The 25,265-nt window shown below is 46.7% G+C and overlaps 1 protein-coding gene across 2 annotated transcripts in view; it reads left to right on the top strand.

Annotated features, from left to right (window-relative positions):
* Window positions 1-25,207, top strand: part of SIAH3 (siah E3 ubiquitin protein ligase family member 3) — a 70,763-nt gene extending 45,556 nt beyond the window's left edge. The window contains exons 1-2 of one of the 2 annotated variants that reach the window (XM_059892148.1): window positions 18,263-18,507; window positions 24,309-25,207. In XM_059892148.1, the coding sequence (XP_059748131.1) occupies window positions 18,415-18,507; window positions 24,309-24,992 (777 nt within the window). In that variant the 5' untranslated portion in view covers window positions 18,263-18,414 and the 3' untranslated portion in view covers window positions 24,993-25,207. Of the gene's footprint in view, window positions 1-18,262; window positions 18,508-24,308 lie in introns of those variants that run through there. The other variant, NM_001205421.2, reaches the window with a different exon arrangement.
* The last annotated feature ends 58 nt before the right edge of the window (window positions 25,208-25,265 follow it).

Here is a 25,265-nt window from a genome sequence, read left to right as displayed (position 1 = left end):
ATCCTTTAGTGGCCCCACCAAAGCCTTCATGATGAGATCCAAACTCCTTAGCAGGGTACCCACGTGTTCCAAGGACTCTTCTGTGTCACTTCTCACCATCTCCAATCACCTTGACCACCTCCACCTCCCAGACTGGCGGAACTGTCTGTAGCCTTGAACTCTGTTGACATGTCCTAGCTTCTTGTCTACCTGAATGTCCTTGCTGTCTCCTCATAGCCTGCCCTTTGCCAGGACAGTCCCCACTTGTCAATCAAGGCTGGGCTCAGCTGTCACCTCCTCCATGAGACGTTCCCTGGCTGGACCTCTCTCCCTGTCTCCCCTCTGCTCCCACTCCTCCCTCGGCTTCTTTCTAACACAGCACTGCCCATGGATGTATTGCCATGTCTGTTTTCCAGCCTGTCCCTCCATCAAACTGTGCTCTCTTTAGGGGCAGACATAAATGATGATAGACATATCATCAGGATATATCACAACTCCTAGCTCATGGAAGATGGCTGATAAAGTGTGATGAATAAATGAAGAAAACAAAATCCATACACTCCAGCTTTAGGCAAACCAACAGACACTCTTTGATCACTTCTACATACCTTCTAGGAGAAGGCAATTGCACCCCACTCCAGTACTCTTGCCTGGAAAATCCCATGGATGGAGGAGCCTGGTGGGCTGCAGTCCATGGGGTCACTGAGGGTTGGGCACGACTGAGCGACTTCACTTTCACTTTTCACTTTCCTGCATTGGAGAAGGAAATGGCAACCCACTCCAGTGTTCTTGCCTGGAGAATCCCAGGGATGGGGGAGCCTAGCGGGCTGCCGTCTATGGGGTCACACAGAGTTTGGACACAACTGAAGTGACTTAGCATATACCTTCTACATGGCAAACACCCTCTTCCAACACAAGAGAAGACTCTACACATGGACATGATCAGATGGTCAACACCAAAATCAGACTGATTATGTTTTTGCAGCCAAAGATGGAAAAGCTCTATACAGTCAGCAAAAACAAGAAAAGAAGCTAACTGTGGCTCAGATCACAAACTCCTTATTGCCAAATTCAGACTTATATTGAAGAAAGTAGGGAAAAACCACTAGACCATTCAGGTATGACCTAAATCAAATCCCTTACACTTTTACAGTAAACATGACAAATAGATTCAAGGGATTAAACCTGATAGACACAGTGCCTAAAGAACTATGGACAAAGGTTCATGACATAGTAAAGGAGGCAATGATCAAGATGATCCCCAAGAAAAAGAAATGCAAAAAGGCAAAATGGCTGTCTGAGGAGGCCTTACAAATAGCTGTGAAAAGAAGAGGAGCTAAAGGCAAAGGAGAAAAGAAAAGATACACCCATTTGAATACAGAGTTCCAAAGAATAGCAAGGAGAGATAAGAAAGCCTTCCTCAGTGATCAATGCAAAGAAACAGAGGAAAACAATAGAATAGAAAAGACTAGAGATCTCTTCAAAAATTTTCGAGATACCAAGGGAACATTTCATGCAAAGATAGGCTCAATAAAGGACAGAAATGGCATGGACCTAACAGAAGCAGAAGATATTAAGAAGAGATGGCAAGAATACACAGAAGAACTATATGAAAGAGATCTTCATGATATAGACAACCACGATGATGTAATCACTCACCTAGAGCCAGACATCCTGGAATGAGAAGTCAAGTGGGCCTTAGAAAGCATCACTACGAACAAAGCTAGTGGAGGTGATGGAATTCAAGTTAAGGTATTTCAAATCCTAAAAGATGATGCTGTGAAAGTGCTGCACTCAATATGCCAGCAAATTTGGAAAACTCAGTAGTGGCCACAGGACTGGAAAAGGTCAGTTTTCATCCCAATCCCAAAGAAGGGCAATGCCAAAGAAAGTTGAAACTACTGCATGATCACACTCATCTCACACGCTGGCAAAGTAATGCTCAAAATTCTCCAAGCCAGGCTTCAGCAATATGTGAACCGTGAACTTCCTGATGTTCAAGCTGGATTTAGAAAAGGCAGAGGAACCAGAGATCAAATTGCCAACATCCGTTGGATCATACAAAAAGCAAAAGAGTTCCAGAAAAAGATCTACTTCTGCTTTATTGATTATGCCAAAACCTTTGATTGTGTAAATCACAACAAACTGTGGAAAATTCTGAGAGATGGGAATACCAGACCACCTGACCTGCTTCCTGAGAAATCTGTATGCAGGTCAAGAAGCAACAGTTAGAACCAGACATGGAACAACAGACTGGTTCCAAATTGGGAAAGGAGTACGTCAAGGCTGTATATTGTCACCCTATTTATTTAACTTATATGCAGAGTACATCATGAGAAATGCTGGACTGGAAGAAGCACAAGCTGGAATCAAGATTGCCGGGAGAAATATCAATAACCTCAGATATGCAGATGACACCACCCTTATGGCAGAAAGTGACGAGGAACTCAAAAGCCTGTTGATGAAAGTGAAAGAGGAGAGTGAAAAAGTTGGCTTAAAGCTCAACATTCAGAAAACGAAGATCATGGCATCCGGTCCCATCACTTCATGGGAAATAGATGGGGAAACAGTGGAAACAGTGTCAGACTTTATTTTTCTGGGCTCCAAAATCACTGCAGATGGTGACTGCAGCCATGAAATTAAAAGACGCTTACTCCTTGGAAGGAAAGTTATGACCAACCTAGATAGCATATTCAAAAGCAGAGACATTACTTTGCCAACAAAGGTCCGTCTAGTCAAGTTATGGTTTTTCCTGTGGTCATGTATGGATGTGAGAGTTGGACTGTGAAGAAGGCTGAGCACCGAAGAATTGATGCTTTTGAAGTGTGGTGTTGGAGAAGACTCTTGAGAGTCCCTTGGACTGCAAGGAGATCCAACAAATCCATTCTGAAAGAGATCAGCCCTGGGATTTCTTTGGAAGGAATGATGCTAAAGCTGAAACTCCAGTACTTTGGCCACCTCATGTGAAGAGTTGACTCATTGGAAAAGACTCTAATGCTGGGAGGGATTGGGGGCAGGAGGAGCAGGGGATGACAGAGGATGGGATGGCTGGATGGCATCACTGACTCGATGGACGTGAGTCTGAGTGAACTCCGGGAGTTGGTGATGGACAGGGAGGCCTGGTGTGCTGCGATTCATGGTGTCACAAAGAGTCAGACATGACTGAGAGACTGAACTGAACTGAACTGAAAATTCGACATTCAGAAAAGTAAGATCATGGCATCTGGTCCCATCACTTCGTGGGAAATAGATGGGGAAACAATGGAAACAGTGACAGACTTTATTTTCTTGGGCTCCAAAATCACTGCAGATGGTGACTACAACCATGAAATTAAAAGATGCTTGGTCCTTGGCAGAAAAGCTATGACCAAACTAGACAGCATATTACAAAGCAGAGACATTACTTTGCCAACAAAGGTCCATCTAGTCAAAGCTATGGTTTTTCCAGTAGTCATGCATGGAAAGAGAACTGGACCATAAAGAAAACTGAGTGCCGAAGAAGTGATGCTTTTGAACTGTGGCGTTGGAGAAGACTCTTGAGAGTCCCTTGGACTGCAAGGAAATCAAACCTATCAATCCTAAAGGAAATCAATCCTAAATATTCATTGGAAGGACTGATGCTGAAGCTGAAACTCCAATACTTTGGCCACCTGATGTGAAGAACTGAGTCATTTTAAAATACCCTGATGCTGGGAAAGATTGAAGGTGGGAGGAGAAGGGGATGACAGAGAATGAGATGGTTGGATGGCCTCATCAACTTGAGGGACATGAGTCTGAGTAAACTCTGGGAGTTGGTGATGGACAGGGAGGCCTGGCAGGCTGCAGTCCATGGGGTCGCAAAGAGTCTGAAACAACTGAGCGACTGAAATGCACCAAACTGAACATACCTATCAGTGACCCAAGCAAGTCAGAGTTGTATAAAGCACAGTCCCCACTTTCAAACTACTTAGGAGAGTACATTACTGTGGCTCACACGCTAGTGAGCAAGCTTTCTGGTGCAAGGCTGCTTCAACCCAGAACTCCTGGTTCTGTCTTCCTTCGCTTGCTTCGATGCAAACAATTGGGGACAGCACGCATGCTCAGTCATGTCCGACTCTTTGGGAGCCTATGGATTGTCACCCACCAGGAGCCTCTGTCCGTGGGATTTTCCAGGCAAGAATACTAGAATGGGTTGCCATGCCCTCTTCCAGGGGATCTTCCCAACCCGGGGATCGAACCCATGTCTCTTGCATCTCCTTCACTGCAGGTGGATTCTTTACCCACTGCACCATGTGGGACAGCATGTGTGAATGCACAACTAGAGCTAGCGTGGCACTTGCGTGAGGCTCACCGAGGCCACTGCTCTGTTCTAAAATAGTGCATCCTCCTAGAGCATCCCCACTCCCTCTCCTAAAGCACGAACGGTGGCAGCCAAAGTGACCCCTCAGTCTAGTGTATGGATATTTGGCTGAGAATTACCCTAATAATGCTGAAGATTTTCCCACCCTCCTTCTAGCTCAAGGACCATAATCCAAGAGGCAAAGTTCCTCAACAGTTCCTGCCCTGGCTCACCCCACTTCGCTCTGTAAACTCACCACCTGCGTCACTGGGCCATGGGAAAAAAACTATACCCCTGTCATTCTGCCACTTCATCGAACCTTAAACTCCTTGTGTTTTAAAACCCATTTTCTGGTTGATTCTTTTACATATCCCAATTTCCATTTAAAGCATCTTCCCCTCCCGCTCCCCGTCTCTTCCAGAGTCAGCATAAACTGGCAGAATCTCCACCAAAGCTCAGCCTCTCTGACACTTACTGTCGAGACCAATGCCTGGAACATACAGAATACCAGCAAATGTCATCAATGGGGTGACAAGTGCACCTGACCTTCCGTATATTCAGGACTGCATGAGACACTAAGTATGAAAACACTTTTAAAATGCGAAAGTGATGGTTCGGGGTGATAGTTCTTCACTGAAGAGACGGCAAAGCAATGCATAATGTAACACGTTATTAAATATCTGTTGAGCCCCTGCTGGGTGAAAAGCCCTACACACACAATTTATTTCCATCATGATTTCCAGTCACTTATAGTAGAAAGCATGCCACACTCAGTCTACCCTGTGTATCCTGATCATGTATCCAGGATACGGAACCAATCCAACGTGAACCCCCATGCCACCCCTCCCAACCCCCAACTTACTTCCAAAGCTCTTGGTAATGTTGTCACACCTTTATTTCTCATTATTCTGCTAAGGCCTCACCCGCCCATGAAAAGACTAGCTCCTCACTGAGCTCAAGCTGTTCCCTGGCCTCCAGGAGTTCTCTCTTCCCACCTCTCCACCACCCAGCTCTCACCTCTTGTTTCTGGCCCATTTTAAGGGTCACCCCCTGCACAAGGCTTTTCCTACAACTCAAGCCATTTGATCCTGCAGGGAAGGCAGCCTGCATCACTCCACGCTGTCTTATATTGTAGAAACATATGGCTTCACATATGGCTTGTGCTGGCGAACCCCCTGATGGTTGAAACAGCAACATCTCTGTCTACGTTCCATTCAACTCATCACACCGTGTCTAGCACACCCTACCTGTGCTGGCTGATAAGGACCCTGGGGGGAAATGGCCCTGAGCCTACAGGCAGAAGTGGGTACAGGCAGAGTCAGCCCTTCTCGTGGGATGGTTGCGGAAGCAAGGCCCGAGTTTCCCCACCCCACCCCCGCTGTGATCATGGCACTGGAAGAGGTCACCCACAAAGACAACGTTCTACCTCATTACCAATTCAGTCCCCGTGGAAACCCTTGCCAGGGCCCTTAATTTCTTGTGTTAAAACAACAAACGAGGTGACCCCAGCACAATCTCTAATAGGTAGCATGGGTCACCAATTATTCATTTTGTGCTGGAGCTTTTCGCATGACGGGCTGAGATGAAAATTTGTCCTCTTCCTGGCAAGAGCCATAAATTAGTTTTATGCTACTGTTAAACCCAGAGGCAAAAGGGGGGAAGGGAAAGGAGTAGGGGGAAGGGCAATGAATAAGGCCTGGCTGCTTCCAGGGACAGAGCTACTTCTTGGACTCTGTGGACAAGGACAGAGGGGACAACAGAGGACAAGCAGGTTGGGCCACAAAAGAGAAAGATCCAGAGACTCTGAGACAAGACAGTGAACTCTCAGAGGATCTGAACTGAATCTTAGTTTTCTTTTTATGCCAGGATCTACCAGGTCTGCTGAATGAATGACTCAGTCACGATTGAATACATGCAACTGTGTCTCTCTTAGCCAGATCTGTACGAAACCAATTATGCCACCTCCACATGAGTTCTCCATGAGTTCTCTGAGATCACTGGAGCCAGTAAAAATGATGGTGTCAATCAGCATATTTTGACATGTATCGTTCCATAAGCTCTCAAATGGGAAAAAAAAATGTGTACAAGATCATACACACAATACGTGCATGCTCTGTTGCTAAGTCATGTCCAACTCTTCAAGATCCAGTGAACTTTAGCCCACCAGGCATACATACAATGTTTAGGTATTTACGTTTAAAAGGCATTGAAAAAAAGCACCACCAAAATATTAATAGTGCTATTGACAGGACGGTGGTCTTCTGAGTTTTCTATTTTCTTCTTTATACTGTACAGAATTTTCTGAAATTTCTTTGACCAGGATACATTTCCTTTTCATCAGAAAAAAAAAATCCATTAAAAAAAAAAGATCCATGATCAACCCATAGTTATCTGGGCTAGAAAAAGAGGACAGTGGTGAGCCATGTAGATCATCTAGAAGATGGGAAAAAGCACCCAGGTTTGACTCTGGAATATGTTGCATACATTTTTTTCCCCAGAAGATTTATCTTCCTAATTAGGCTTTGCTCTTTACTTAATATTAGGATTACTTTTAAGTCCCTAAGCTCCCCTGCCAACTAATGAGCTGAACTGGATGGCGAGAAAGAGTCAGCTTGGAATAAAATGAAATATGAGCTGCAGATAATCCAGAGGCAGATAATTGAGCTTCAGTTGCACACCAAGAGGGCAGGAACCCCTGGGTGGGCTCAGTTCCCCTGCTCGGAAGCCGGATTCCCAAGGATCGAAACCCAGCTTCACTACTGCTAACCCCAGAGTCTTGAAAGATCCTTCTTTCTGCTGCTCTAGTTTCCCGGGATGCAAATTGCCATTGATAATGGTTCCCACGTCCTGGAGCCCAGAGGAGGATTCAGTGAGGTGATGCATGTAAGGCGCTTTATACAGGTCCTTGGCAGATGTCTGCCAGAATAATTAAGTGGGGGCACGCCCCTGCCTGATTTGCATTCATATAATACTTTCTTCCAAATGGATTTCACTGTTTAAAACACATTCTAACATAACATCTCCTTCACATCCTCCAGTTAAGGGGCAGGTGCCAACTTTCTCATTTTACAGTCATGGAAATGAAGGCCTGGAAAAAAAAAAACAAAAAGAGTTGCTTCTGGTTTCAGAAGGAGTGGAAGAGTTGGGACCACATCGCATTTCTGCAGGAGTCTTGATGGCTACCCACTCCCCATCACACATGGTGGGCAGAGGGGGTGGGGTGGGGTTTCCACTCTACACCTCGGTTCCTTTCTAAGCCCTCACAAGGACATTTAAGTTTCACTTCAAGATCTGTCTGCAAAGATTTGTGACGATTAGCCAGGAAATTACTGTTAACTGCTTGGCCAAGTTCAAATGCTGTGGATATGCCAAGTTCCGGTAATGGGGAGAAACTGAAGAGACTTTCGCTCACTCCGACTCTTCATCACGAGGCTGGCACGTTGGCAGGGCTAGGATCGAGGACTTGTCATTCCTATGTTTTATGAAGGAAGGCCTTCCTGCCATCATCAACTTATCTCCCTTCTGAAATATTCTTGGATGTTAGATTCGTGGAAGAATTTTTTGGCCATGGTGGTATAGGGAAAGGGCTGGGGAGGATAAAGTCCTTCCAAACCTGGCTTCCTGCAAGGAATTTATACAGAGATCAGACCTTAGAGTCTACATGGATTCTAGCTCCTTCCTCATCCCCACCCAAGCCACGTTCCTTGCCCTCTTTGCTTTTCTTACCCGCACCCCCATTCTCTCAGCGTGTGCATGCTCAATAGCTCAGTGGTGTCTGACTCTTTGCGACCCCATGGAATGTAGCCCACCAGGCTTGTCTGTCCATGGGATTCTCCAGGCAAGAATACTGGAGTGGGTTGTCATGCCTTCCTCCAGGGAATCTTCCCCACCCAGGGATCGAACCCAAGTTTCTTGCATTTTCTGCATTGCAGGGAGATTCTTTACTGCTTGAGCCATCAGGGAAGCACCCCACCCCCACCATTGGGTTTGACATTAACAGAGGAGGACGCAGAAAGGACAGAGCAGTTTGCCCTCAGCTTCTGTCTACAAGACACCACACAGAGCACACCCTGATCATTCTACAAATCCCTGCCTGACACCTATGAGCACGTGGTCCCATTGCTCAGAAAGTCAGCTCTGAGAAGATGGGGACTCATTGCCCTGTGCACCTCCCACGGCACATACTAATTGCTTAATATAGATTTGCTGAATGACTGAGTGAATAAATGAATTCACTATGTGACAGCAGCAAGCTCTGGGAATTGGTGATGGACAGGGAAGCCTGGCGTGTTGCAGCTTATGAGGCTGCAAAGAGTCAGACACGACTTAGCAACTGAACAACAAGAAATGTGACAGCAGAACAGCATGGAAATCAACGGACGCTGCTGGAGAGGGTGATATTTGTTTGTTTATGTTTTACTACTTTAAACTCGGAGGAGGAAGCTGCTTCTAAATTCCGAACATGAAAACCCAATTAAATTAAATAGTGGGAAATTACAGGCAGCTATAAAAAAAATGAAGAATTTATTAATTAAAGCTAAACTCGCTCCTAAAAAATGAATTTAAATACTGTGAAAATAAAGAAGATAAACCAACTTCCCACTCTGTGCTTAAAAAGTCCCTCAGTGCTCTGCCTTCCCTTCTTCCCCCTCTGCCCCTCCTGGGAAGCAAGTCCATGTTACCAGGCTCTGCCTGGATACCGGGGACCCCACACGACTGACAGATCAAGTCGTTATCCTGCAGAAGAGGGGAGCCTGTTATGAAGGTGCCCTTGAAGTTTGTTAAAGAACCAGAGAGTTAAGAGAAATGTCTGAGACCATTGAGAACCATCTATTTGAGTCCAGGAGATGCCCAGTAGGATCTAAGCTGACAGGAAGAGTGCGTCTAGCCCCTTGCTCCTCAAACTGTGGTCCATGACCCAGCAGCTTTGAAATCCAGGAATCTCAGTCCCACACATGCTGGCTGAGTCAGAGTCTGCTTTTTCACAAGATGCCCAGGTCATTCGCATGCACGCTGCGGTGTTTGAGCTAGACAGGTCTAGCCCCCTCTCAGTGGATTAGTGAAAGGGGAGTTTTTCTGCTGATGGAACTGCTGGGGATGCTATGGAAGATTCACATGAGTGCAGGGCATGCGCTTGCCCTTCTAGAATATCCCCTAAGAGCGAGGGGAATGATGGGGTGATAGAAAGCCAGCCTAGCCCCCTTCCTGGGGTGACCCTAGAGGGGACCCACACTGCAGGTGCTGTGCAGGGTTCAACCAGCATAGCCTGCAGAGGGCCCAGCTGGAGTCTGGGGCCCCATGATCATCTTCCCTTTAGGAGATGGAGTGTTTGGGACTCTGGGAGGAAGTGAAGGAAATGGGACCAAAACGGGACCAATGTTGAAATGCAGCCACAGTGAATTCTAGAAAGAAATACAATTATGGGGATGCTTTCAACCGCCTTGAAGTATATTGGACTAATTATCTTAGTGGACACTAATAATCATGTTCCTTAGAGACGCATGGTGACCGTAATAACTCAGAGATGAATATTGGATGAAGGAGTTATTAGGGACTGGCTGGACTGCTCACCCTCCAAGCCCAGCAGGCAGCAATTCTCCTTCCTGCCTTCCCAAGTCGCCCCCTTAAGCCTGAAATTTTTATTAAATATGTACCCAGCGACTGGGAGAGCTTTAGAGTCAATAAAACACCTGCCCCTACCTTGCTCAAGGGGATTGAGTCTGAGCCGTCAGCAGGGGTGAGGGGGGCCTTGCCCCAGAGAGAGGAGACACACAGCTCTCGTCCCACAGCCAGAGGCGGGTCTCCTCTAGTTCTCGGTCCTGCCCTGGTGTTAGTCTCAGTCCTTAGCCCCTCATCTAGACTCAAAAAAGTGTCTTCTGCTCCCACGACCAAAGGGCTGGCCCTGCCCCATTCCAGGCATGGCTGTGCATCCCTTCAATCCTTTCCTCAAATTTCCAGTCTCCCCGGAAGTGTCAGTCTGACCCCATCTTCCAAGCCCAAGGGACTCTCACTCTCCGTGGATGCCCAGTGCCTGGCCCTTCTCTAACTCCCACCCTTGTCCTCCAGTCACCCTAGTTACTAGCATCACAGGGCACCAAGATCCACAGAGGAGCAAATGAACACATGGGAACATAAAAAAAAAAGTTTTCTGCCTTAAGGACCGTACAGTATGCCCATTTAACAGTGACCTGGAGACAAGAGCCATCCACCCCCATTCCCCCAGTCTCCTTCTTTATTCTTTTTTAATACGGATTAAAAATCCGTATTAAAAATCTTAACGGTAAGATTCTTTTTTTAAAAACTGTATTAATTTATTTATTTCTGGCTGAGCTGGGTCTTCATTGCTGCGCACGGGCTTTCTCTAGCGGCAGCGAGCGAGGGCTACTCTCCAGTTGCGGTGGGCGGGCTTCTCTTGCTGCAGAGCTTGGGCTCCAGGGCGCAGGCTCAGGAGTTGTGGCGCCACGGGCTTAGTTGCTCTGCAGCGTGTGGGATCTTCCTGGACCGGAGATGGAACCCATGGCCCCTGTGTTGGCAGGCGGATTCTCAACCACTGGACTACCAGGGAAGTCCTTCTTTCTTCTTTTCTATGTGTTGTTTGGTTTATGTTTTTTCATGTATAGCGTGCAGTAAAGTACACAAATCTCTAGTACATAACAGATTTTGATCCACCTAACTACTAACGGAGAAGGCAATGGCACCCCACTCCAGTACTCTTGCCTGGAAAATCCCATGGGCGGAGGAGCCTGGTAGGCTGCAGTCCATGGGGTCACAAAGAGTCGGACACGAATGAGCGACTTCACTTTCACTTTCCTGCATTGGAGAAGGAAATGGCAACCCACTCTAGTGTTCTTGCCTGGAGAATCCCAGGGACAGAGGAGCCTGGTGGGCTGCCGTCTATGGGGTCGCACAGAGTCGGACACGACTGAAGCGACTTAGCAGCAGCAGCAGCAACTGCTGAAACATTTCCAGCCCCGCCCCCTCGCAGAGATTCCCTCACGTCTCTTCCTAGTCGATGCGCCCCCACACAAACCTCTCACCATAGGTCAACTGTACGTGTTTTTCAACTTCATACACATGGCATCGTTCAGGATGTACTCCTCTGTGTCTAGCTTCTGTTAACCAAGACGTTTCTGAAATGGATCCATATGTGTAGCAGTCGTTCACTCTCCTGTGACAGCCAGATAGCATCCCAGCTTAGACAGTAGTGTATCCATTGAAAGCACACTTAGTGGTTTTTAGATTTCTAGCTACTGTGAATTAATCCTTCTATAAATATCTGTGTGTATGTTTGCTGATCTTACTTTGCTCACTTCTGTCAGGGGCTCAATGTAACCAAAAGGAGTCTGAGATTTTACTCAACTGGTTGGCTCACAAAGTAGCCTACCTGTTTCACTGAAGCTGGCAGAAGACACAACACTCCTGGCTCAGAGAGGTCAGGCAATTTCCCACTCACAGCAACAGCAGCAGCCAGAATATTTGCATTTTTGCACCAGTTCCTTGAGACTCAATCCTCAAAGAGTAATTAACACAGAGAAGGCCAAATGACACCCACCCACAGTAGGGTGCCTTACAAATGCTCGGGGAGTTCTAATTTTTAAAAAAAATAATTATTTTTATTGATTTATTTGGCTGTAGCAGGACTTTGTTGTGGCACGTGGGATCTCTGATTGTTGCAGATGCAAGATCTTTAGTTGCGGCACGTGAACTCTCAGTTGTGGCACGTGGGATCTAGTTCCCTGACCAGGGATCAAACCCAGGCCCCCTGCATTGGATGAGCACAGAGTCTTTCTGGACCACCAGGAAGTATTCCCAACCAATTTTTTATAATGGACAGTAAGTATGCTTGCCCTTAGTTCTAGAGGGAGATACAATATCTGAGTCCCAAAGAACGTGAAAGTTGCTCAGTGGTGTCTGACTTTTTGTGACCCCATATACTATACAGTCCATGGAATTCTCCAGGCCAGAATACTGGAGTGGGTAGCCTTTCCCTTTTCCAGGGAATCTTCCCAACCCAGGGATCGAACCCAGGTCTCCCACGTTGTAGGTGGATTCTTTACCAACTGAGCTATCAGGGAAGCCCCATCTGAGTCCCAAGGCTGTAAGCAAATCTTTCTTTTGCTCCAGAGTGAAACAGTATCTCTCTATCTCAAGGCTGTTCAATATGCAAACATCCTTGAAAACATAATCTGAAACAACAGACATTGAATGCCTGGCTTGCCAGGTGTACAGAAATGCAAGAGTTGAACAGAGAACTGTTTCCCAACAGATGAATGCTGAGGGATCAAGGTGCTGAGTCAAAGTGGCTGGCTTGTATTTAGCTGCAGCAGATATTGCCCCAAAAGTGGCCCAACATGACTGTACCAATTTATACTCCCATTAGCAGTGTCTGAGGTTTTACCCGCTCCACTTCCTTGCCCACACATGGTACTGTTGATCTGTTTCATTTAAGCCATCCCAGTGTGGGCATGCCTTTGTTTATTCAGGAACTCTTCCACATAGCAGATGCTTAGAGGTCATTTAAAATGATGGTTCAGATCAACATGAATATTATTGCCTTTACCAAATTTTCATTTGTCAACTATATATTAATAGCCATATACCAGGTAAGCCGTGGGTAGTGTAGGCATGAGGCTCCAGGAAGCAGACACACAGGGCAATCTTCTCTCAGGAAACATATTTTAAAGACGTAGAAAGGGACTTCCTTGGCAGTCCAGTAGTTAAGATTCCACGCTTCTGATGTAGGGGTTGTGGGTTTGATCCCTGGTCGAGGGACTAAGATCCCACATGCCTCATGGTGCAGCCAAAAAAAAAAAGACACAGAAAGGGCGGAAGAGGCTCTCTTAAGCAGGGAGAGCCTGTCTTAGGGGAGGGCACTGCATTACGTAATGCCACTTAGGCCTGGCCACCATGGGTAAGAGGCCCTAGGAGAAATGCTCGATCAATGGAGGAGAAAGGGATGAGCTTCTAAGAAGCTGGGGGGACCAATGCACACCTGCTCATAGAATTGCCTGAACTTTCCAGCAGCTTTGCAGTGCCCAAAATGCTAGTAGATGATGATGTTCAGTCGCTCAGTCATGTCGGGCTCTTTGCAAACCCATGGACCAGAGCACACCAGGCTTCCCTGTCCTTCCCCATCTCCCAGAGTCTACTCAAACTCATGTCCACTGAGTCAGTGATGCCATCCAACCATCTCATCTTCTGTCGCCCCCTTCTCCTCCTACCCTCAATCTTTTCCAGCATCAGGGTCTTTTCCAATGAGTCAGCTCTTCGCATCAGGTGGCCAAAGTATTGGAGCTTCAGCTTCAGCATCAGGCCTTCTAATGAATATTCAGGGTGGATTTCCTTTAGATGGACTGGTTTGATCTCCTTACTGTCCAAGTAGATGATGATAATGAAGATAATAACGATCAGTTATTGAGTACCTCCTATGTTTCAGGCACTAAACTAGGCTCTCTACATGGATTAAGTTACTCTGTACCTTGCAGCCAGCATCCATTGGCTAGTGACGAGATGAAAATATTGAGTAAAAGGCTTTCTACGAGTGCAAACACTGGTCTGGAGTGAGAGCTATCAGGGAGGTTTGAGGGGGTGTCTGGAAAGGTTTTGGTGTTTTTATGATTCCATCCAATTCAGTTATGAATCTAGAAATTATGTAGAGTGAATTTCCTTAGCTTATATCTTCAGCAGCTAGCTATTCAATAACCATGATAATAATAGTGATGATGGCAATAATGACAATAATATCTTCTTACTCTGGCTTAGGCACTATACAATGTGTTGAGTTGGCCAGAAAATTCACTTGGATTTTTCTGTAACAGCTTATGGAGAAAACCGAACGAACTTTTGGGCCAACCCAATATTTTGTATTTCATTCAGTCCTTACTCCAACCTTATGAGATATTACAATTCCCAACTTATAAAGGAAGAAACAAGAATGGAGAGGTTAATTAATGAGCCCACAGCCTCAGAGCTTTTAATAGCAAAGCCAGGATTCATACCCTGGCGGGTCTGCCTTCAAAAATGTTTTCTTTTTCCCCGCAGCACTATCTTCCCATCCACCCTTGGTCAAACGACACACTTCCTATTTTAGGGGCAGGCTTATCGGAAGGCCCAATTTGCTAAAATGATTATTGGGAATTAAGTGTGCTGTTGGAAGATGGATTTTTTTTTTTTTTGTATGTGAAATGACCTGGTTCTCTGCTCTAGATTTATGCAGCTCTGGTGTTAGCCCAGGGATACTGAGCTGACAATCATTCTGGGAAAGACTGGCTACATCCACGTCTGGCTGTAGACGTTTCCTGACAGCGAGGCCATTCCCTGTCCCAGTCATCCTAAAGCAAGCCTCAGGGAGGAAACCAGAATTTTGAGCAGAGGTCCTAAGCAGACAGAGAGGAAACCCTTGCTTCTATCATCTTGGACCTGGAAGATTCAGAGGAATGCAGATGTGTAGGCATGAATTCCTCAGTGCTGGGAGATTTGGAGACGGACTGGGAGCCAGGATGAGACAGGCCTGAAAGTCATCATTGTTGTTGTTTAGCCGGTCAGTTGTGTCTGACTCTTTTGTGATCCCACGGACTGTACACACCACTCCCCCAGGCTCCTCTGTCCATGTGATTCCCCAGGCAAGAATACTGGACTGGGTTGCCATTTCTCTCTCCAGGTGATCTTCCCAACCCAGATGGAAAAGTTTAAGACCCAAAGGAATGTAACCATTCATTCAAAAACAAACAAAAACAGTTATTGAGCTCTTTAAGGTACCTGATAATGTTCTAGAGATACAACAGTGAACACAGCCAAATTCCTAGTCCCAAGAAACTTACATTGCAGTAGGGAATACTGACAGTATACAAAAAAAAATGTATGACCTACATATACTATAATGTATAGTTGTATAGAACTGAAAAATACTAGGAATTGAACTAAAGCAGAGTAAGGGGATTGAGAGGGTTTCTTTAACAGTTAAGTGAAGGACAGCCTCAGAGTAGAGGCAGTTGTGGGACAGAGATGTGAATGAAGTGTGACAGTGAGCCACGTGGGTATGTGGGATTGTTTCAAGTAAGGGGAATAGACAAAAAACCCGGGGCAAGTGTGTGGATAGTGTGTTCAAAAAAACAGTAAGAGGTCAATGTGCTTAGGCTGAGTAGCAAATAGGATGCAGAGAAAAAAAAAAAGATGATGCAGAGAATATGGGATTTTGTTCTTTGAAGTATAGTTGATTTACAACTTTGTGTTAGTTTTAGGTTTACAGCAAAGTGATTGTGTTATGCATATAAGAATAATATATATATATATATATATATATTCTTTTTCACATTCTTTTCCATTGTAGATTATTGTGAGTATTGAATATAGTTCCTGTGCTCTATAGCAGGTCCTGGGTGTTTATCTATTTTATATACAGTAGTGTGTATCTGTTACTCCCAAAGTCCCAGTTTATCCCTCCTCCTCTCTTTCCTCTTTGGTAACCATAAGTTTGTCTTCTATGTCTGTGAGTCTATTTCTGTTTTATAAATAAGTGCATTTGTATCACATTTTTAGATTGTATATATATGTGATATCATATATTTGTCTGACTTCCCTTGGTATGGTAATATCCGGCTCCATCTATGTTGTTGTAGATGGCATTATTTCACTTTTTATGACTGAGTAATATTCCCCTATATATTTAATGTGTTTATATATATACCACATCTTTTTTATCCACTCATCTGTCTATAGACATTTAAGTTGCTTCCATGTCATGGCTATTGTAAACAGTGATGCTATGAACATTGGGCTACAGGTGTGTTTTTGAATTAGAGTTTTCATCTTTTCTGGATATATGCCCTGGAGCAAGATTGCTGAATCCTATGGTAGCTCTATTTTTAGTTTTTAAAGGAATCTCCATACTGTTTCCATAGTGGCTGCACCAATTTAAATTCTAAGAATGTAGGAGGCTCCCTTTTCTCCACACCCTCTCCAACATTTATTATTTGTAGACTTTTTTGATGATGGCCATTCTGACCAATGTGATTTCACTGATTATCATTTCTCTAAGAATTCGTGAGGCTGAACATTTTTGCACATGCTTACTGGCCACCTGTACATCTTCTAGAGTATGCTGGTTCTTGATGGCACACGTAGGAGTTTGTGTTTCATCCTGACAGTGATGGAAGACCATTAAAAGATTCTGTGACAAAAGTTACGGTCTGTATGAGGCCAAGAATGGATGCAGGAAGACTTGCGTATTCATTTCCTAGGGCTGCCCTGCAAATTACCACAAATTTGGTGGCTCAAAATACTAGAACTTTATTTTCAATGGTTCCAGAGGCCAAAATGCTAGAATCAAGTTGTCAACAGGTCCACGCTCCCTCTGCAGGCTCTAGGAGAGAACCTTTCCTTGCCTCTTCTGGTTCTGATGCTCCAGGTGTTCCCTGGCTTGTGGCAGCCGCACTCCAACCTCCACCTCCATTCTCACATGGCTTCCTCTTCTGTGTCTATGTCGTCTTCTCTTCTGTCTCTCCCAAGAACACTTATCATTGGATTTAGGGCCTCTCTGGATAATCCAGGGTGATCTCCTCTTGAAATCCTTCATTTATTTAGATCTGCAAAGACCCTTTTCTCACAGAAAGTCACATTTACAGTTCCAGGGGTTAGGATGTAGACCTATCTTTTGGGGGTCACCTTTCAACTCAATACAACTAGTTAAGAGGCTGCCACATTAGCCCAGAAAGGCAGTGAGGCTGACTTGCCTTAGATTGGCAGCAGCCAGATAGTGAGTGGCTGGACTGTATTAGGGTGAGAGCTCAATGGGGAAGAGTCACTCATTCAGCATCTCCAGGAATATTTCTTGGGTACCAACCATGTTCCAAGTTCTGCCAGCACTGAGGATACAGCAGGGAAGAAAAGATGCAATGTTCAGGAACCTGAGTTCACATCACAGTCCCGCAGCAAAATTGGATGTTCAGTGTATCCTGTGTCACAAAGGAACACAGGGCAGACAGACCTGCACTGGTCAGCACAGAACACTGGAAGGAGGAATACAACTTAGCCAGGCCATAGCGTGTATTGTCGGAGAAGGCAATGGCAACCCACTCCAGTACTCTTGCCTGGAAAATCCCATGGACAGAGGAGCCTGGTAGGCTGCAGTCCATGGGGTCGCTAGGAGTCGGACACGACTGAGCGATTTCACTTTCACTTTTCGCTTTCAGGTATTGGAGAAGGAAATGGCAACCCACTCCAGTGTCCTTGCCTGGAGAATCCCAGGGACGGCAGAGCCTGGTGGGCTGCTGTCTGTGGGGTCGCACAGAGTTGGACACGACTGAAGCGACTTAGTAGTAGTAGTAGCGTGCATTGTAGGTGGGCGATGGGGAGGGTAGCGAGTCCAGCTGGAGAGAGCTGAACTTATGGAATGTCTGGTCAAGATGTCTTTAAAGAACCACACAAACAAGGGTGGCATGAGGTCTTGGGGCAGCCTGGCCATCAGCATGTCTCAGACCACCCAGGACTAACTGCCACCCACTCACAGCCTGCCAACACTGGTGCTGCTGAAGTTTGCTTTCGCGTGTGTAACTGTTTTTAGCAACCCACCCCCAGCCCTGATCCTACCTATTGCAACACCAGGCACACGAGCAAAACCGTTGCCCACAACCTGCAGTTGTTCAGATTGGCTGAGATTGTGTTCCTAGCAGGCTAGGCCCTGCCCTTGAGTCACCCCGGGGTCCTGAAGTCATCCGATGCAGATGCTTACAGTCTTTAGGTAATTAAATCTTAACCTATCAACGGCTCCCTAGAGGCCCTGGGATTTACTTGCTGGCTGCAGATATAAAAGTCTGATGACTCAAAAAGTTGCTTTTAAGGAAAGGTCTTTCATCTATAAGACTCATAAAACTCATTAGTATGCTCAAAAGCCCACGGATGAAAGGCGGAGTCGGGGAAGAAATAGTGATCCCTCCGCCACTGGTGCGGGATTCCTCCGCGGCGCGGTTTGACGGCAGACCCGCCCCTAACGTTCGCGGGGGCTGGAGGCCAAAGAGCCGGCGGAGGCCCACACGCTGCCTATCTGGATACCTCGAGGCTAAAAATCAAGGGAAGCGACTCTTCGAATACCCTCCTGCTTTAATAATTAGCCCTTTGAGATGATCCGGAGACTGCAGTCACCGGCCAGCAGCCTGTCTCACTTTCTTTTTACTGAGGCTTCGTCTTGCATTGCGATGAGTCCCAAGGCAGAGGCAAGTGCACACCCGCGGCCCACCCATCCAAGCTCCAGCTAGTTCCCCACTGGCCACACCTCACGTCTGCCGTTGCCCGCCTTCTGGGTACTGGATCCTAGAAGTAGCTCAGGCTCCTGGAAGCTGAGGCAAGAGTCCTTGGGTAGGGAATTCTAGGACCCCTGTTATCTGGAGTGCGGCCTAGAAGGCCAGTTCAGGGTGCGAAGGCACAACCCAGTAGGCCCTCATCTTAAAGGGGAGGGAGCAGCGGGGGGCGGGCCTGTAATCTTGGGTTGAAGTTGCTTCCTGGTGATTGTTGACAGAAAACGAAGAGGCGGTATGGGGGCATCCAGCCTTCTGTTAGGTCACTGGTCCTAGTGGGGAAAGTGGGTCCAGATCAGTCTAACAGGTGGGCGTCGGTCCACCAGACCGTCCTTCCCAGATGGTAAGAAATCATCTGCTAAGAATAAAGAGGATGCTGAGACTCGGGAAGTAATCGCTGTAAAAAGTAAAAGCAAAGAGAGTGCCTAACTGGCAGGAAAAGTTGCTTCTTTAACACTGTTATTACACTTCCTGTAATGGCGGCTGGACACGAACCAGTGCCTGGACGTGAATCAGGTCCCAGTGTCCCGTCACTCTCGAATTCTGGGGGAGGAACCACCAGGAGACCACCATGGAACCACCATGAGCCCACAGCTATCAACTCATGCTCACCCATGTGCACACACATACACACCCACGTATTTCTACAGGAAGGAAGGGTAGAGGACAGAGCCTCTGACTGAAGGCCAGTGGCCTTTGCATGGATACGCTCCAGGACACCTGCTGGGCGGCCATGGGCCAGGATCCAGGAACTCAAGAAAGGCCCAGGGTGCTTGAGGACTGAATTATATTTTTGCTTTCACAGTGTTGTCCACATATTTCTTCCCAGCCTCTCACACAGCCAGGGTCTGGATTTATAAGACGATCAGCTTGGTCAGGAGATTTTTGAGACCATAGGAACAGTACCTGTATAGACACCTGTATGGATACCTTTCACCCCTTTTCACCCACAGACCTTGGGTTTTAAAATCGATCCACCCAAATTTTTATCTTCCTCTTTTCACAATAATAACTCGTTTCCCTCTTCTCTAATTAGTTATGGCATATATGGGGCTTCCTGGGTGGTACTAGTAGTAAAGAACCCATCTGCCGATGTAAGAGATGCAAGTTCAGTCCCTGGGTTGGGAAGATCCCCTGGAGAAGAGCATGGCAACCCACTCCACGATTCTTGCCTGGAGAATCCCATGGACAGAGGGCTGCAGTCTGTGGAGTTGCAAAGAGTCGGACATGACTGAAGTGACTTAGCACACACTCACACATGGCATATATAGCTCAGGACTCAAAGTTTCTGTGTATTTGCTAACCAATGTCTCCTTGCTCAATTTATAAATTTTGACTGCCAGCAAGAAAAGTTTGTATGTATGTAGTGATCTAACAAGAAAAAGATTCTGATATTCTTAGAGACGGCATCAGACCATGGAAAGTCCTTGACTCAGTGGCTAGATTCAGAAATAGTTATGGAACAAACTCCTGGGTTCATCCTTAAAGTACAGAATTATTCTGAAATGTTTTAAACAATCTTAGTACATCTATTATGCTGATTAACAAACTACTAATTTCACCAATGGAAACCTCTGTGGAAATGTTAATTAGCAACATCTGGTGTAGATCAGAAATATGGATACTAAGCGAGGCAACTGTAGTCATTATCTCTGAAGTGTGGCCTTTCGGATAAAATGTTAGGTGATCACCTCGAAGTGTGAATTCCTGATTAGGGAATTGACAGCCCCTGGAGTGTAGGTTAAAAATGTACACATTTCTATCACAATCTCTCAACTGAAGCATTTTAAAGAAAATTACAGACATTATCATGCTGCCCACATGAAGATCTCATTCATTCCGTGTTCTAAGTACAACAGTCTGGGGAAAAGCAGCATAAGACACATTTTTGAAGGAAGACAGTCTAGTGGAAATAAAAGCCCCATCGTTGTTTTCTATCTCAGCGTAACTCATTTCTTGACTGTTTGGCGGAAGCTTTTCCAGAGTCCTCCTGGGTTTCGTGTGCACATGCACACTCATGTTAGGTTTTGAGGTGGGGGGGAGGTGAGAAAATGGAATGGGAAACACTAAACCTTCAGCCTTGACCATCCTTCCCAGAAACAGAGGGGATTTTTAAACACTACAGAGTGGGACCTGAAGCAGATACAATTACTCTTCCATCTTTGCAGACCTGATGCCCGGCTAGGTTCTGGCCATGACTGTTTTCCAACGTTGTGGTTGTTGCTGTTGTTCAGTCTCGAGGTCATGTCCGACTCTGTGACCTGATGGACTGCAGCCCACCAGGCTTCTCTGTCCTCCACTATCTTCCGGAGTTTGCTTAAATTCATGTTCATTGAGCTGGCGATACTACCTAGCCATCTCATCCTCTGCCACCCCCTCCCTCCTTTTGCTTACACTCTTTCCCAGCATCAGGGTCTTTTCCAATGTTCTGATACCTGCCCTGAAATATAACTCCTCCCCATCTTCCCTCCTGTGTGTGAAATACATCGATAGCATTGCTGAAAGTACTAAAAGCTTCACTTCATTAACTCTCATAAATAAGGACATGAGCAAACTCAAAACCCATGACTGTCATTTGAAATTGGGTGCAAAACCCACCTTCAGCTGAAATGCCTCCATTAGCATGGCACTGTTCCTGGAATCAGGCAGAAGGACAGAGCAGTCCTCCAAATGAGCTCACAGATCAGAGGGAGCAGAGGCTGGAGAAAGGGTCACATGGTGTTTCCAGGGGCAGGTTTCCTCTTTGGACACCAGGATTTGGAGGGATAGCCATTACCAACCATGGGAGTGTGGCTGATGAAATTAAGGAAGATGTCTTTAAATTCAATTACACCCTCAGTGGAAATGGTCTCACTAATGCTTGCGGAGAGAATTATACCCAGTCCATAAAGCCTAACATTTCTAAACCCAATTTTGCGAATTATTCTAAAGGTTAATTCAAGATCTCTCTTCCAAATGGCAAGTTAAGGACAGCCAATGGAAGGAAGGCGATCTTGGACTGACTGAGGGGTTTATCAGCCTGGAAGAGTTCATTAGTTTTAATTAGTGTAATCACTAATGTTGCATTAACAGTTTAGTGAAGGAAAGTAATTACTCACACATCCACTGTATGAGATGGGAAGATTAGAATTCATTTTCCAAAACGATTAGCATTTTGCCAATTAAAAGAATCCCTTCTCCCAGCCAGCGGCCCTGTGACCTCGCTCACCCCAAAGATCGTGTATATAAATGAAACATATTTTGCATCAGGAGAAGGAGCATGAAGAAATAAAGGATTAAGGCTGTGTTTATTCTCAGCGCCTTCCCAGGGCAGAGCAAGCAAGCACAAGAGTCTCTGTGAGTTTACGATGTATTTGCATAGTCATTCACTCTGGAATACATCCCTGACGGCTTTGTTACCCTGCAGCAATTAAACAATGGGAAGGCCAGGAGAAGATGAGGCCAGAAGGAAGGAAGGGGAGAGTCTCCCTGGAATGATCCTGGCTCGAGTCCAGGGGTTGGACAAGTGCCAGGACTCCACTGTGGTCCCATCTTGAGTGCGAGCTCTACTGCTGGGCTTGGGGCGTCGCACTGCCTGAGGGGGTTCCCTAAAGCCTTTGGGCCCTCCTACCGATTGCCCCTAGGGCTGGGTGCTACCTCTGTGCCCACTCTTTGGCAACATGGTCCGACTGCTCTCTGGCCCTGCTCCTCGCCATCTCTGCCAGATCCCCTAGCAACAGCCACTTGGAACGTCTCATTTCTTAAACATCCCATGTTCTTTCAGATCCGGCTCCTTGGAACCTGTTACAAACCTTTTGCCCATTTTGTTAGAGCATCGCCCTTCCTGCTTCACCGAGGGTAGACAGCGCTTTGCATTGACCAGAACAGCTACCGCCCCTAATCTGCACGCTCAGAGTTCCTCCCGGCATCCTACATCCTTGCACTGTGTTATGTTACACTAATCACAGTGAGCCGCTGAGACGGGAGCAGGGATGGTACCCTGTTCAGTATTCTCAGCCCATGCCCAGGCGGTGCATGTGTCAGCTGGTATATACATTTTCATCAGACGGCTTAATGATTGTGGACAGGTATCAGCCCTCCCTACCTCCCCCTCACCAGCCTTATCAAAGCCTGGCCGAGGAAGCCCAGCATGGTGGGATCAAGGAACATCACAAAGGAGAGAACTGAGACATCTGCATGCAGGTGGACATTCCCTCTTCACAAGCACATTTCCAAGGGGAGCTGACCCTGGCTGAGTGCATCTCCCGGGCTTCCTTCTGCTTGCATTCAGCCAACAGGAGGCACCGGCAGGAGGCTGGAGGGAGGGGAGAAAGGGAGGCTATGGTGTTTCTTCCTAACTCCCTCCTTCCTTTGATTTTATATCAATACTGCGTGTGTGCTTGCTAAGTCGCTTCAGTCGTGTCCAACTCTTTGTAACCTTATGGACAGTAGCACACCAGGCTCTGTCCATGGGATTCTCCAGGCAAGAATACTGGAGTGGGTGGCCATGCCCTTCTCCAGGGGATCTTCCCAACCCAGTGATTGAATCTGCATCTCTTAACGTGTCCCTGCATCGGCAGGTGGGTTCTTTACCACTAGTGCCACCTAGGAAGCCTGGTGGTGAGCCCCTGGTAAGTTGTTCTTTAACAATGAGTCTAAAGCAGGTCAGAAGTGTGCCTGGTAGAGCCAAGTCCCAGGAGTCACAGCTGAGACTCCCGCCCTGGGGACCACAGTCCAGTGGCACACAGTCAGCTCTGCGTGCCATGGTTGTTTTACAACCCAGAAGGGCACCCCAGATAGTACCAATCCCTGGCAGCACTGGAAGGACAAACCGGTATTTACCGAAATTTTGTTCTAAAAATATCAGTAATGATAAAATGGGGGGGGGGGGATCCATTGACCTCCAGTCCCTGCACAAAAATATCAACAATATCAAAAAAGAACAGAAAAATTGATTTCTTTGTTACTTATGACCATCATAATGCATGCTATTCAAAGGGGAAAATTGCCTGTTTGAGTATCTTATTAAAGAATCAGAAAGGCATAAATATTGCATTTTCTTCGACTGAGTTTTCAGAATCTCAACCACCCAAGACATCCACCATGTCCCTCATTTTTTTTAAGGTTTTTTTTTTTTTTTTTTTTGTAATACTCTAATACATTTGGAAAGTCTCTTCTTGCAGGAGGAATCTTTTGAAGGAGGTTCTGTTTTCAATTGGGTAAATTTACATTGTCTCCTGAAATGACACGCAAATGTACAGATGTTTCAGCATCTAAATTTGGCAAAACATTCAAAACAATTAATTCGGTCTCATTAACCTATTTGTCAAAACACATAATAACAAGTGTTGACAAGGACATGGAGAAATCAGAACCCTCTTACTTGGCTGATGGGAATGTAAAATGTGCTGCCATTTCAGAAAACAGTCTAGAGGTTCTCTTTTTGTTTTTTCCACAAAATAAAGCTTTTGTCTACCTGTATCGGTTGGAGAGGGAAAGGGCAACCCACTCCAGTATTGTTGCCTGGAAAATCCCAGGGACATAGGAGCCTGGTGGGCTACAGTCCACGGGGTCTCAAAGAGTCAGATGGAGCAACTGCACGTCATCACCTGTACTGGAGCGTTTGCTTTCCACACTCTGAACCTAGGGGTTGGTGGAGGGGGTGGCGGTAGGTGGTCCTCAGCCAGAGAGGCTGATCTCACAGCCACGAACCCACTAAGGCTCTTCTCCTTCTCTTACAGTATGTGTCCAGCAGACACGCCGTCACTCAGAGCGCCCCGGAGCCCAGCAGCTACCCGCCTCCGCACGCCCCCCACCACCACTGCCACCGCCACTGCCCCCTCCAGCCCCGTCACCGCCTCTGCCACCACGCCCGGCCCCACCACCTGCACCACCAGGAGGTGGGGCCGCCCGCCACGCAGGTGATGCCCTGCCTGTGCCCCTTGTTCTCCTGCCAGTGGGAGGGCCACCTGGAGGTGGTGGTGCCCCACCTACAGCAGATGCACAGGGTGGACATCCTCCAGGGGGCCGACATTGTCTTCCTGGCCACGGACATGCACCTCCCGGCGCCGGCCGACTGGCTCATCATCCACTCCTGCTTTGGCCACCACTTCCTGCTGGTGCTCAGGAAACAGGAGAGGCACGCAGGGCACCCCCAGTTCTTCGCCACCATGATGCTGATCGGGACCCCCACCCAGGCCGACAGCTTCACCTATCGCCTGGAGCTCAACAGAAACCACCGGTGTCTCAAGTGGGAGGCCACGCCCCGGTCTGTCCTGGAGTGCGTGGACTCGGTCATCACCAATGGGGACTGCCTCGTCATCAACACCTCGCTGGCCCAGCACTTCTCCGACAACGGCAGCCTGGCCATCGGGATTGCCATCTCTGCAGCCGCGGAGATCTGCTCTTCAGAGGCTGAGATGTGACACAGAGGCCGCCGGACACTCACGTGCGGCCACCCCTCTACCAAGAAACTGCCTGGGCCCTCAGATCTCTGCGTACCAGGACTCCGGGCTCCTTTCCATTCTTTTCCCTCCTCCCCTCCTTCCTTCCTTTCTGTTTTTTTGTCTCAGGTACTTTGTGGTATTTGGTATCTGTCTGCCATGGGCATTATATTATGTAAACATCCTGTGATGCAAGACCTTGGTGTGACGTTTGTCCTGATTTGTTGGTGTAGTTTTACAGAATGAGTTTTACAT

This window comes from Bos taurus, chromosome 12 (assembly GCF_002263795.3).
Source record: "Bos taurus isolate L1 Dominette 01449 registration number 42190680 breed Hereford chromosome 12, ARS-UCD2.0, whole genome shotgun sequence".
NCBI lineage: Eukaryota > Metazoa > Chordata > Mammalia > Artiodactyla > Bovidae > Bos > Bos taurus.
This window is presented reverse-complemented; position numbering and strand designations above follow the sequence as displayed.